General features: G+C 44.1%; 2 protein-coding genes across 2 annotated transcripts; one reads left to right on the top strand and one right to left on the bottom strand.

Moving 5' to 3' along the window:
- Positions 1–1,595: 1,595 nt before the first annotated feature.
- On the top strand, positions 1,596–1,809 carry LOC104410145 (neuferricin; the record flags this gene model as incomplete). Its single annotated transcript, XM_010020226.1, has 1 exon — positions 1,596–1,809. A coding segment is annotated over one exon (214 nt), but the record flags the coding sequence as incomplete, so codon positions are not given.
- A 5,414-nt stretch (positions 1,810–7,223) lies between these two features.
- On the bottom strand, positions 7,224–13,722 carry LOC104410144 (ankyrin repeat and FYVE domain-containing protein 1; the record flags this gene model as incomplete). The annotated part of the gene is made up of 10 exons (XM_010020225.1): positions 7,224–7,395; positions 8,514–8,604; positions 9,073–9,219; positions 9,438–9,562; positions 9,895–9,985; positions 10,244–10,391; positions 10,821–10,997; positions 12,031–12,231; positions 13,107–13,263; positions 13,604–13,722. Coding segments are annotated over 10 exons (1,389 nt in total), but the record flags the coding sequence as incomplete, so codon positions are not given.
- Positions 13,723–14,512: the final 790 nt, after the last annotated feature.

Below are 14,512 nucleotides of genomic sequence, written 5' to 3'. Positions count from 1 at the left end.
CCACACTGGGGCTGATACAGGCCAGGATGCTCTTGGCCACCTGGGCACAAACTGGTTTCTGTTCAGCTGGCTGCCAACCAACAGCCCCAGGCTGTGCTTTCTGACAAGGCAGAGCCCGCTGCCAAGGAGCAGTGGTGCAGTTCTGTGCTGTGCCACTCCTGCTGTGTGAATTGGAGTCCCTGTGTTTTCTCAGCCAGTGCAACAACTGCTGTCAGCCTCCACCCAGCCTGGGGTTGCACAGAGCTGTAGGTTGGGTTTCTCCAGCGTGGAGGGGAGCTTGTCTCACTTTGTGGGTAAAAGGCAAATAATGTTTCATCCCAATCAGTATGTTTAGGAATTTTATATCTGAGGCAAAAACTCTTCTGTCACACTGGAATCCGAATCAAGTTTCAGAATTTGCCAATGTGCACACCATCCCGTTCTCCAGAAAACAGGACAGAAATCCGACTAGGACCATCTGCTGCATCAGGCAGGGAATGCAAGGATTAGCTCCTGCTTTTCAGACAGTTTCACAGTGTGTCTCACAGGCTGCTGCCACAACAGTTTTCACTTACAACCACATAGAAATGAGGCTGAGCTTTGAATAGTCATTTGCTGCTTGGCCTGTTCAGTTGTATACCTGTGTCAGTTGAGGGACTATTCTGGTTGAAGACAAAATCATTCCACAGGCCACACTGCAAAATGCTTAGGCTTCATTTCAGTGGACCAGTAGCACTGGGAGATTCTGTGTGTGAATGAGCTTGGGTGCAGCCCTGGGCTGCATGTTGTGTGGCAGTCACTTGTGTAAAGGTTTACAGGCTTAAAAGGGGCAGTAGTTAGGGGATCAGGCAGGATTTGGCCAAGAAAGAGACTGAAGTAGTTGTGGAAACACTTGAGACTTGGGGTTTTTTCCTTCTGGCCTAGTTCTCAGAATCTGTGTGTTCACACAGAAGGCGGTGTGGGGTTATGTGTGAGCAATTAGCTACACCAAAAAAGGCATCTTTGCTATTAGACGCGCTTTGCTGCGTAAGGCTGCGATTCCTTTTCCAGCAGTAGAAGCACAGGAAGCAGTTGGTTGCTCCCAGAAGGGTGAGAGCGTGTCACCATCCTCTGTCATCACCAGCACTGATGAAACCAGGTTCAGGTTGTGGTTTCTGAAGCACAGCTGATAAAATGAACCAGAAAGCTGTGAGCTGTTGAGAGTCTGCCTCAGTGAGCGTGTCTTGAGTTCTAACTCTCCCAGATTGTCCCAGGCTTTTATCTACTGATTCTCTGTTCACTGGAAGCATTTTACAAGGGCCTTTAGGTACATGACAAGGGGAATGGCTTTAACCTGCCAGAGGGGAGACTGAGATGAACTCTTGGGCAGAAGCTCTTCCCTGTGAGGGTGCTGAGGCTCTGGCACAGGGTGCCCAGAGAAGCTGTGGCTGCCCCATCCCTGGCAGTGTTCAAGGCCAGCTTGGACACAGGGGCTTGGAGCAACCTGCTCTAGTGGAAGGTGTCCCTGCCCGTGGCAGGGGGTTGGGACTGGATGAGCTTTCAGGTCCCTTCACTCAAACCAGTCTGGGATTCTGTGGTTTTCACGGGTTGGAACTGATTTACTTTTCCATTTCCAGTGGGGGAGTGAGCAGAGACTGGACCGGAGTCCCTCGGAAGCTGTTCCACCCAGGGTCCAAGGGCAGCCGCTGCGTGTGTGTGAGGACAACTGGCCCCCCGTGGGGGCAGCCGGACTCCACCGAGCACCGCGACAGAGGCGACCTGGATAACCCTCACCTGCAGGAATACAGCGGCTGCCCTCCGCTGGCCGAGCAGTGCGTCCTGAACGAGTGACTCCCGGGCCTGGATTCGAGGCCGGCGTTAGAGCCCTGCAGCGAAACGTGCTCCATGTGGGCAGCTCCAGCTGCGTTCCTCTCCATCTGCATGAAGGGACAATAGCAACCTCCTGTTATTTGTGACTCTTTAACGTGTGGAGATGGAGTTGAGAGGAGGAGGAAACACTTCAGTCGAACTAGTGGCTAAAAAATCAGCAATGGGATACCTTCTTAGTGCTTCATTCTGATGGTGTTTTTACATCTGGCAAAAAACTCTAAGATGCAAAGCCTGAATTATACTTAGCCGCTGATTTCTTGTGCAGTCAGATGATTTCATGCAACGTGTTGTGTTTTAAGGCAGCAAGGTTGTGAGCACAAGAACTGCAGCATCTCTGACCCCAGTTTACACATAGTCCACCAGTTGTTTGAACTCTGCCTGCTGCATTGCAGTGCTGATGCTCCTTCCCAGTCAATTGATTTACTGCAAAGTTTAAAGGTAGCAGGGAGAAGCCTGAATGCCTCCTACAATTAAGGTAGTTAGGATCTGGGAGCTTGTGCGTCTTGGTTACACACAAGCTTTATCAAAACCTTGGAGTACAGAAGGCAAAGGTCATAGCTGCATTTCCTCCTTTAGTGTTCGCATTAGGTACTGTGCAAAGAAGATAGTGGGAGCCACCTATGAGAATCCTCATTTTAATATTAACCTCACCATCCTGCTCCTGTGATTCACTACTTTCAGACTACTCAGATGAGGAGCTGGTACTTCTCAATAAGCCATACAAAAGCTATGTGGCAGCATGACCATCCTGCTGTAACCTGCCTCCTGCTTCCACAGCACCTCCTCCCACCTGGTACATGCCCTTCGGACTACAACCCGAGGCTGGGTGTATCCTCACACAGCCCAGCTCCTCCAAGTCTGTACAGATTTTATCATAGCTGTAAATTCAGTGATACAAGCATTGCTTTGGAGTAAGCCCTGCAGGGTAGCGACTGCAGGACATGAGGTGATGGTTGTAGGTGAGGCTACAGCTGTGGCTGGGAGCATAGAGCTGGAATGCCTGAGCACTATGCAAACAGTGCTGCAGGGCTGGTTCTGATCTTAACAGCCACACCAAAACCAAGTAAGCTGCTGCAGGAAGGAAAGACAGGATGGTGCTGCTGTAACTTCAGTTGGTTGAAAACCAATTCATGGCTTAGTCCTTGGTAGTGCTTGGAAATGCCGCAGGGGGAGTTTGTCTTGCCGTAGGGATAATAAATCATCTATTAAAGCAAACATGGAGACTCCCTCAGTGACCTGACGTGTTCCAAAAGCTCAGCTCAATTCTCCCAGGGTAGAAAAGGGTGGGAAAGAATAGTGAGAGTTACACAGGGGTCAGGTGCACAGAGGCAGTGCTCTAATAAAGCTCACCATTCACCCATACTTTCATAAGTTTTATTAATAAAAGACTAATGCATCACAATCTCACCAAGATGGTTTGGCGGGTTCCACTACTGCACTGAAGCTCTCCTTATCCTGAAGTAAAGCTGCAGCAGTTCCATCTCTTCCAGGAGGCCAAGCTGTCCACCGGTGTGTTACTCATCTGTTGAAGTGGATCTGAGCTGAGAAGTGATTTACTCCATGAACCAGCTCTGGCCTGTAGGAAGTCAGGATTGTTTCATAGGAATGATTACAGATAAGTCTAGTATAAGGCATTGGAGATGACTAGGTGGTATAAACCAGAACAGCTGTAGCAGTTCCCCAACATTAAAATGAGTACCCAGAATAACCTCAGAACAAAGAATACAAGTTGTCATGCCCTGGTGAGTGTCACAGCCCTAGTTTTCCTTGTGCCTTGTAAAGGACAGCTCGCAGAGCGGCAGCTATCTCTACAGGAGAGACTTTGTGAACAAGGTTTCTACCTCACAATCATGATCTAGTTACGCATTTTATTACAAGTAGAATCGTTACACAACAAAGTAATGCATATTGGAAAAAATACATTTTTACAGTGACTCCAGACAAACACTGCAGATAAAAATGCCATTGTTCCAAGACTCCGTTTTCTATTTCACAGAGGGTATTAGAATGGTCAGAGTTATTTGTCACTTGTACAAGCTTTGATTTTTCTGAGACAAGTTTGCTGCGGTACCCAACGCTGCTGGTTACAGGAGAAAGAGGACTTGCCTGTTAATATTTGATCTACAAAAAAATCCAGCCTCAGCATCCCATACTGTTAGAGGTTAATTTAGAAGCACTATGCAAGAAGTTGTACAAGCCAATGACAAGGAGTCATCCTGACTGACATTAAGGCATCTGTCAGCTTTTAGCCAGCAGCCTGCTCTGCTGTGTTAGTACCTTCAACACCAATATTCTCTTAGTGGCGTGAAACAGTGACTACACCTTTTTCAGATACACAAAACTTGAAGCCAGACCAGGTTTTGTGCCTGTGTAAGAGTGCTGGATGACTGCAATCCAAAGGAATCCAGGCTCAGACCAAAAAGCTACCGTATGAACCACCACAGACTTCCTGCGCAGCCCTGCTGCAGTGCCCACAGCCTGGTCTGACAGCATAACTTCCTGGGACACAAGTTTGTTTTCCATTCACTCTCTTGTTTAACACTTGGCAGACTTGAGCCCCAAGTTAATACCGCTTAAAACCAGCAGGGGTGAAGGGAGGGGGGTTTGGTCACAACTGAACTATGCTACAAAAAAGAAGAGCAGTTCTTTATAGAGTTAGAAATGTGTTGACCACTACTACATTGAGTGCCTCCGTTCACATTTGTACCCTGCAGCAGAGCATTGGCAGCAAGACTCCCCCAAACCATCAAGGGTCAGAGTTCAGACCAATACTACGCAGAGCACATAACTGAGCCCCACACCAGTTGTGTGTTGGGCTCAGCCTCTTCAGCTGAACTAGAAAAGAACAAACTTGGGGTTTGGCTCGAGTTGTGAGCTTTTCCCCTTTAACTGGCAGAAAGCTATTTAAAGTTGGCTGGAAGGAAACTATCTCAAAGGCACTTTAACATGATCAAATTTGCTGAATTTAGTTGCTTGAAACTCAATGAACACTTCAGGCTGTGTGTTAGTTTATGACTAACCCTCTCTTTCCTTTCAGGTTTCAGTAAGAAAGCTTGTAGTGTTGGCTGCAAACACCAAGCAAGGAGCATTACATGTTGTTTCCCAGATCTCTCCCAGAGTTTCAGGCAGTAGCCAGCCTTAAACCTGTCATTCAGCTAAGCTGAATTTTCACAACATCTACATTTTTCATCATTAAAAAGGTTGCTTATTCTGTTAGAACTGAGCTCCCTGTTCCCCTGCCCCTTCCACCAGAGAATCACTGAAAAAGTGATGTTTAAATGGTTCACTCATTGTATGTTGTGTGGTTTTCCAATGAAGATGAAGTCCTTGGGCTCAACCTCTACCTTTCAGTACTGTGAGCACACGCTTGGCACTCCACATCACTGCAGCTCCCAACCAAGGAGGAAGTCAGCACATGATCACAGGATACACTACAGTCAAGACTCTCACCAAATGCACTTTCTCTCCATCTAGAGACTTGCAGCCAGTGATACTCTGAAACATCAGAAAGCAACAGACTAGACGTACAATGTCTTCCATCATCTATTTCTCTGAAAAACCCCAAACGGTAGCTTGCAGTTCAGTGCTTCAGACACCATTATTTTCCACCTCGTGCCCCTAGAGTATTATTCCAGAGATGCACCACTTGTATCAGTAAGTGTCAGAGACCAGTTGTGTCAACCAGGGCTTTCTGTTGCACGACAGCAGCAGACATAAAACAGTGAGGCAAATTTCTATTATCATCCGTTATTCTTCTCTAGTGTTACAAGAGTGAGATTCCAGTTATAATATATGCATATTGGAAGATCAAAGTGCAGATCAAGTGAGACTTGATGTGAAATTCATCGTGCAAATGTCAGCAATTACACCCTCCTCTATCCTTTGCTTGTACAAGTTTGAAGAAAAACCTCAAGCAGGTCTTCCATGAAAGCAGCAGTCTGGTTTATCATCCCATCTTACTCCTTAAGACTGACAAGTCGCTATTCCAAACAGGGCAGCGTGTCACCAACTTGTCCATATTGTACACTGGAGGAGATAACAGTCATCAAATAAACGCACAGTTCATGGAGCAGAGATGAGGAATGCTGAGTTGAGTCTAAACTGGGATAAAAACAGCCTTAACATGGCATGTAGTTTTGTTTAAGCACACACGTTTTTCCTGACTGAAGCCTTTGCCCACCAGATCACAACCCTGTCTATCAGCAAAGTACTTTCCTGTTTCCTAGACATTGTGGTGTTGGATTTTTACAGATTCAGCATGTTTCAGAGAGCACAGCGAGCCTAGATTAAAATACTGCAGCTTAATCCAAATCCCTGGCAGTGCACCACCACTTCAGAATCCTTCTTCCAAGGCCAGAGGCTTAATGCTAATAGGAAGCCTTCAAATCCACCACCAGTCACCAGCAACGCTGCTGAAAACAGACCCAAAGTTAGTGTCTAGAGGTGCAGCTCATTCTGTACTGGTACGGTTGCTGAGGCTCCTGCAGCACTTAGCCAGGGTCTCCAAGCCAAAGGAAAGTGCTACTTTCCCTCCTGGGATTCATAATGCACTTCAACATTTATTGCTGTACTAACAGTACCACTACTGAACCGGTTTATAGTGTTTCTCCACTTAGCATATGCTTAGTTAGGCCTTGCAGCACACTTATGCTCATTTATACAAGTTTCATGAATTGGAAGGACTAGCAACGTAAATATGAAAGTGCAACAAAGACTTGGACAGTTCTGGCAGGTATCAGCAAGAGGATTCACTGGCTAAAACAATCCTGCACTTCTCCTGAACATGCTAAAGCTAATGAGACGTTTACTGAGGAGGTATCAAGCTGTGGATCTGCAATTCTGACTGCTTTGCATCAGATGTTGTAAAGCTTTCTGTTGTAAGGCCACAATTTTTGAAGTTTCTCGAAATGAACAGCAGTTGCAACAGCTCAGTCTAGCTTCACAAGAAGTCTTCTCTAGAGAAAGGGAACATTTATCTTTAAGACAAAGCAAAGAAAGATACCTGGTTACCCTGAAACTTAATGCCAACCTCTACTAAGCAGCCCAAAAGCCACAGGACTTTATAGTAGAGTTGCTCAGTGCAAAGCACCATGTCAAGGACAGACCTGTTCTATGTCAATTCAAACAGCCTAGCAATGTGAGCTTCCATACCCCACTGCAACTAGAAGAGGGTCTAAATTCTTTTGTCACTTGATTTCAACGTTCCACTCGAATTCCTAGTGAAGTCTATCACAGCCCAATACATTTACAGTCATACAAAGTCATTTATACCAGAATATATCGTATCAGGGTCCTTAATTAGTTCAGTCTAGTGCAGAAGACATGTATAGGCCTCCTCTTCCCTATCCAGAGGGCTTGTAAGCAGAGCTGCTGTCAGGAGCACTGACTGGGAATCCCTTTACTTCCACAGCATACTAGGAGACTCCTCCCAGAGTGAGGACATCAAAGCAGATGTTGCAAACTCGAACTGGCTTGTTCAGATCAAATTTTATGATAGGAATCTCCTTTGTTGAGCACTTATGGCAGAGCAGGCGTCCACAGTGTCGGCTGTTGGCAGAGGGGTGGAGAAAAGTGAATTCACTCATAGTGAACACCAGGGTTTTACTGTTTTCATATTCTTTAGCAATGACAGTATGACTAGAAAGGTACTGTAGCAACTGAAATGTTGTATTTTTCTTGTATCTTTTGGCATCTCTTATTTAATAATTAAATATTAATGCTAAAACCACATGCTGCTTCTGTACCAGTCACTCACCTAGTACTACTTTGACTGATGCATGTGTAGTTTCTCTGGAACACTGGCCAGAGAGAAAACTCTGAGCTTAACATCCCTCTAACACAGCACAGCTTATAGAAGATCAGACTTCTTAAGAAAAGGCAACTCATGTCAGCATCTTCAATCACTCCCACATTACACAAAGCACCCCTAACCTAAGTTGGCAGTAAGTGCCCAGATCTCTCATCTCTCAGATTAAGTCAGCCCCAGTACTGTAATAGTGCCCCAACCCCCCTTTTCTGCTTAAGCAATAGCTTAAGATGGACTCTGGGGAGACAGGTAACAGTAACTAAGGGCTATAAACCTTGCTCAACAGCTGAGGGCTAGGTGAGCATGCATCAGCTGAAATACAGCTGGTATGCAAGTATAACTAAGTCAGTCACCTTACTCCATGGACAGCCCGGCGCCTGTGGAGCTCCCCTGCACAGCAGCAGGCTGTGTGCCAGGTTTGTCCCTTGAGCAGAGACACCTCTCAACCTCCGGAGAAGCCTTATTGCATCAGTAAGTGAACTGGGAATAAGCATGCTGAAACTTGGAAATCCTCACTGAGGGATATAAAGGACTGATTGTGCATGTATAATCCTTTAGACATAAACTGTTAACCAAGTCTTGGACTAAGTCTGGATCCTGACACACCTGAACTCCTCTCTGAGAAGGAGTTTAGAACTAAGGGGGTCCTCTCTCGATTTCATAGTTCCAACAAATAAGATACTGTTTTAGTCAGATTACAAGTAACTGATCTAGGACAGGGTGGAATGTTTCAGCTGGATTACTGGTGATACACCTACATTAACATGGAGGTTTCCTAAACCATCAGAAAGAACCAGCCTAGCTACATTTGGAAGAGGAATCCATTTCCCTGTAAGCACAGCAAGATGTGTCACATTACCAGTGATGCTTTCTTGTCGTGACTCCAAATTTGGCAGTGCATTCATAGCAGTTGGAGCCATCGCACCAGGGAGGTTCTTTTGTCAGCATATCTGTCAGAGGCAAAAACCTAAAGGTAAAGGGGCTCAGACACCTCAAGTACACTGTGTTAAAGAGGCTTATTCCAGTTTTGGGTTGCATCCAGTATAATTCATTTAACTACTCCTGTAGTAGCTGCAGTCTTGGTTGTAGACAATGTATAGTTGCTTTCATCAACACTGCATTACCCACAACTATAGAGCCCAAGTTCAAAAGCAGTATCTAGGTTTTGGTCTACATTAGCTATGACACCAGCCAGCAGTTTCCATGTCTATCCTTTCAGAAAAAAGTAGTATTTGACATGTCTGCATTGTGCAACTCTTCAGTTGATCATGAGAAAAATTACTATTTGTACTATTCAGAAGTTCAGCCCCTCTGGAATTACTGTCATCCAAGACAAGTGTTCTGAGTTCCTTCCTCCTCTAACATATCTAAGAAGCACGAGCTGAAAGCACTTTCCAACTGTAACAAGTAGTACTTACCCAGCAATCTAAAGAGAAGCTGTTTTGTAGCAACTTGGTAGTTGAAGATATTGATTCCTTGATTATTATTAACCCCAAGACGAGCCCCAGCTCTCACTATTGCACGACACAAGTTAGCATTTCCCTTCATGTAAGCCAACAGGAGCACTGAAAAATAAAAGCCAGACACTTCCCTGCTAACAGAGTAGTAGGTCTTGTGTTACACTCAATCCAGAGTAAGATCTTTACTTCTTCTAAGTTTGTGTAATGTTTGTTATCTTACTGTATTTAACATACTACTGCAAATTCTTCCAGCTTTAAAAGTGACATACCATTAATAAAACTTGAGTGGCTTTCAAGTTCAATAGCCACTGAATCTCACCCACCTGTGTTTCCTTCAGCATCAGGCTTGTCCAGAGGGTATTCTGGCATGCACTCCAAGAAGAGGTCACAAATGGCTGCTGCATTATCTTTCCCATATTGTCCCAAAATATGCATTGGTGACTGGCCTCTGGGGAAAAAGAGTTGGTTATCCTGAAGTTGTGTTTACTACTACAATTACTTATCTACTCTTTGTCTTCAAGTTTGATTCAGACTTAAACAGTGCTCCACTTAACTAGCTTAGTGCATCATACACAACTGCCTGCTCTAGCTTCCTTTTCTTGGTATACATCATTTCCTCACAGTTTATACACAGCACACTCTGCAGCACACTTCACTGTAAATTCAGTGTAGAAGCACTGTAATCCAAGCCAAATACTTGGGGGGTTTTATCTAGTCATACCAGCACATATCTTAAACTAGACTGTAGTCCTTTTAGTGGGTTAAGACTATACTGATTACCTGATATTAAAGGCTTCTGCATCTACATTGCACTCTGTGAGTAGGACCCGGATATTATTTAGTCGGCCATGCATCACTGCCAGATGAAGAGCTGAAAAGTAAAAGAGAAGCTTCAGGAATCTGAAGTGCTTCATGTCAGCAGTAATCACAGCCCAATGAAACTAAGCACTCCCACTTCCCCCACCTTCCCTCTCCAAAGCACCTTCCAGCAGCTTTGATTTCTTGGACTTTCATCCCTTTCCACCTTTGATGAGCAAGCCCGTTCAGTGGGCAATCTCTACCACTAGGAGACATCATGAACAGACCTACTGAACTGTTTACAACTACTTGTAGAACTTTAGGAGTTTACCATTATTTCCATTTTCATCTACAGCTGCAAAGTCTACTCCATTCTCCAGAAGGACTGAACAAATTGTGGGCAAATCCTGCTGGGCTGCTAAGTGAAGAGCAGTCTGCCGGTGCTTAGTCAGTTCATTCACCTGGGCACCTGCAAGCAGCTGTCAAGATGCAAGAAGGAATATGTTCAAAGATGGTTTCTGGGCTATTAGCCAACAGTTTATTTCTGTGAACGAAGCACACAAGACTCCACTGTACAGAGATACTTCTAGGCCTCCAGCATACATAAATGCTATCATTACTGAGCTGCTGCAGATTGAGCTCATGTTCAAATCTGCAGAAAGCACAAGGTAAGGGTTCCTCCTTTGAAGTGAGCCAAGCTACCTAGTGACTGCTGCAAGTCAGACACGCTCATATGAAGGCTACTGATGCAGCTCAGCTAACAGCACACGCCGAGGGAACTTTATGCAAGTCAGTTGTCTTTCAGAAAGAGCGGTGTCACCTTCAGCTGACTTCTCCAGCTTACAGGGAACACGCATTACGGCGGGATGTGCGTTTTTAAGTTGAGGAAAAGCGACTCTGATACATACCAGATTACGCACAATGATCTCTGAGCCAGCTTGCACAGCCAGGTGGAGAGGTGTTAGTTTGGAGGCGTCCTGGACCCGAGAGTTTACATTAGCCTGTACACTTATAAGGAACAGCACACTCTCTATGTCTGAGTTCTGAACAGCGACATGTAGGAAATTCCGACCTTTGTTATCAACCTGTGGCAAAACGGGCACACGAAATGAAATCCATTCTACTGTAGAACAGCAAATTGTTATGTAATAGGACATATTTTCACTAAGATACTTGCTCCCTTGTCTTGAGGTGAGCTGTAGTCTTGTTCCTTCCACTCCTTGATATTAGAGACTTATCTGTAGATGTGCCTATTAAATTATCAGCTAAAACTGCCCACTTTAATCTGCTTCAGACTACTTTATTCCTACTTTATAACCCTGTCATTTCCTGACCACACACTGGAGAGTATTATGACAGACGGAAGGTTAACAGCTGCTGGAGTTAACTATTGAGCAGCAATACAGTTAAATGAAGCAAACTTGAGTCAATCTGGCAGAGAACGCTGGAGAAAGAAGCAACATGCAACCCTGCCACACTGATGCAGTGTATTCCTTTTTTAGCTTAACACCAAGTGCATGTTGTTGTTCATTTCTGCCTTGAAGCTGATGTTAAAGCATATTTGGAACTGGCTGTATTTGTAACCATGTTTTAGATTTACTACAAGAGCTCAATAAGCACTCAAATACTTTACTAGTAATTAAACTTACACATGGTAGGAAGAAACTCCTGAACAGCTGCCTGAGGTGTCACACCAGAAACCTGAAGATACAGTTGGATGTTTTATAGCTCAGCATGACGTTATTATTCGGTTATTTTAGGTCAGGGTTTCCATTTTGGATAGCTTTAGGAGACCTACGTAGTAGATCATTTTTGTACTAGTCCAGCACAAGAGTAGGGTTAGAACTTTCTCCTTAAATACATATATGCCTGTTCCTCAATTTAGTACTGAGGAGATAGGTTTGATGAGGCACTATTCTTTGATGTTCCTGCTCACAAATAGCACAAACACACCTACAGTTCCCCAATAAATCCTGCTACAGAAAACTAGCATCTGGCAAATGTCATTCCATGTGACGCACGCCACTAAAGGATAATGCAGCATTTGCTTATGGAAATCTTGTTACCACAAAATAGTGCAGTAAGTCCACCAGCATGCTTTGAATGCTCCCAGCTTACCTGTTCAGCAGCTCCTGGCTCCCTCTTCAAAATTGCTTCAGCTGCTTTGTTGTTTTTATATGTCATAGCACAAGCAAAGGGGGTCATTCCTTGCCTGTCACGGACATTTAGCTTAATATCTGGATGTGAAATCATAAGCTGAATGATAACATTGTGCTGGTTGCTAATGGCAACATGGATTGGAGTTCTTCCTTCTGCATCCTAGAAGGAAACCAGGAAGTTTGTTACATGAAGATTCAGTAATCCCAAAATCCTTTCCTCAACTCTTCAGAATCAGGGAACTTACTAGTTCTACTTTGGGCTGGGACACCAAACAGTTGCAGTGGGAGCTCAAACCCACAGTGTAAGCAAGGCAAATTGATATCCATTTCTCAAACTGGTTGACCTCAATCCTGTGCTATACAGCCATCTGAGTAGCTCAGAGTAACATTTCCCATGTAGGCAGACATTTTGGGGGCAGAGATAAGCATTCACACTTGAGCTAGCAAATTCAAATAAGGTGTTGAGTCACTTGTCTGTCTCAAGCAGCAGTTTACAGCCATGGCTGCTTTGTGACTATGTGTTCTGTCATTCATTTTGATGTCATTTTCAATAGCATCAGAACCTACAAGTGTTCTGCATTCATTTCCTCTGTTGCTATTTGTCAAGCTTCTGCTTAAGGATTACTGTGTAATCAAAGATGAAGTGCAGCTCATTGTATATCACCTCAGTTCACTCAGTAACAGCAGACACTTCCCAAACATACTAACAAAGTAGAGTACTCTGAGGTTGTACATTGTAGCTGCTCTAATGATTAATGGCATCAGAATACAGTCCTGCTGCTGCCTTTAATTCACACTTGGGACAGAGGAGTTCATTCCAATCACTACATCAGAAAGCTCATACTGCAAGAAGTTTTCTGTATCATTCTCTTTCTTCAGTATAGCTTCTTGAATTAACCCGTCACATGAGCAGATAAACACTAGATCTGGTAAAAAGGGACACGAAAATACACAGCTGAGAGGAAAGTTTGGTTTTGCTGTATTAGAGGTGAAGAATTAAATTCAAAAGAAACTCTGCAAAATTTCTCTACCTACCTGAGCATTGACATTGGCACCAAACTCCAAAAGGCACTGGATCACCTCTTCCAATCCCCAGCAGGCTGCCAAGTGTAGGGGTGTCTGTCCATCATGAGCTTCCTCTTCTCCTTCTCCATTAGGGCCTGGCTTTCGGGGACTATTCACATCACAACCACTAAAACAAACATGATACAGTCAACTTATTACATTCAATCCAGATTTAAACTGTTCCAAATAAGGGTCAGAAAAAAGTTTACAAGATCTTATCCAGCAAATGATGACACATTCTACAAAAGCACAAGTTCCTGGTTTTAGTTTGACTCTTATCAAGAACATGATGGTAATACAGATAACAGAGTGCATCTAGGATTAGCCATACTTCCAAGTGCCATCCACCCACCAAAAGTCTAATGAAGCACATACCTGTTACTGGCTCAAAATAGCATTCAATTAATTTATTCCAGGAAAATATGTACATGCACGTTAGAAGGTTTGTATTTTAGAAGGGGGCTGACCTGCGAATAAGGAAGCATGCTATCTGTTCACTGTTTTCATCAATAGCTCTATGAAGAAGTGTTTGTAAGCAGCCACTTGGTCCTGACCCCCAACAGGTTGAATCACAGCCATGCCTAACCTGGAAGGAGAAGCACAATGAGGCAGTGAAGGGTTTTAATGTCTCCAGCAGGCTCCTACTACTTTATGAAGTCCTTCACCACTGTTTCCGAAAGACTACCCCTCAGAGGCAGAATCTGAGATGCCTTATCTACTCTTATGAGAGATAAGGCCCATCTACTTGCTTTCCTATTCATTCAGCTAAACAGAGACAGCTTTTTCAGGTACTGAATTTCTAATATGTGTATTCTACTACAGAACTGCTTACTCAAGCAATGGGGCACTTCACTAAGACTTGCTCCACCCCTTTAGAAACTATAAATGAATAGATTCAGTGCTGACCCCATAAAGATTCTTATCCAATACCAGCACAAATGGTCAAGTAGTTACAAGAAGTATTTCTCAAGTCATTAGCACAGCCTTTAAATAGCTGTCTCTAGCAGACAATAACTGGGTATCAGAGACAATCTCTCAAGTACCTCCCTAATGAAGGAGACATAAGGATGTCTACTTGCATCTCTCAGATCTCCTTCGGGGAGGGGGGAGTGGGGGGGTGGAGGTGTCATCTATGCCTGAAAGTAAATAGTCTTAAAAGCATAAGCCTTTAAAGGCCTTCTTGATGGAACTTTAAGATGCAGTAGAAGCCAGCACATCCTCTAAAGCATGCTTATGAGTATTCAATTTATACAGAATCACATACAGATCATTACACACCTGCTATGGTACAGGTTGATGTTTTTAGTAGATCCTTACTCCTTCCAGGACTGGGAATCCAGATAATTTACTTCTTATTATAAATTAATTAAACTATT

The sequence above is a fragment of the Nestor notabilis genome, unplaced genomic scaffold (assembly GCF_000696875.1).
Source record: "Nestor notabilis isolate BGI_N333 unplaced genomic scaffold, ASM69687v1 scaffold31628, whole genome shotgun sequence".
Lineage (NCBI taxonomy): Eukaryota > Metazoa > Chordata > Aves > Psittaciformes > Psittacidae > Nestor > Nestor notabilis.
This window is presented reverse-complemented; position numbering and strand designations above follow the sequence as displayed.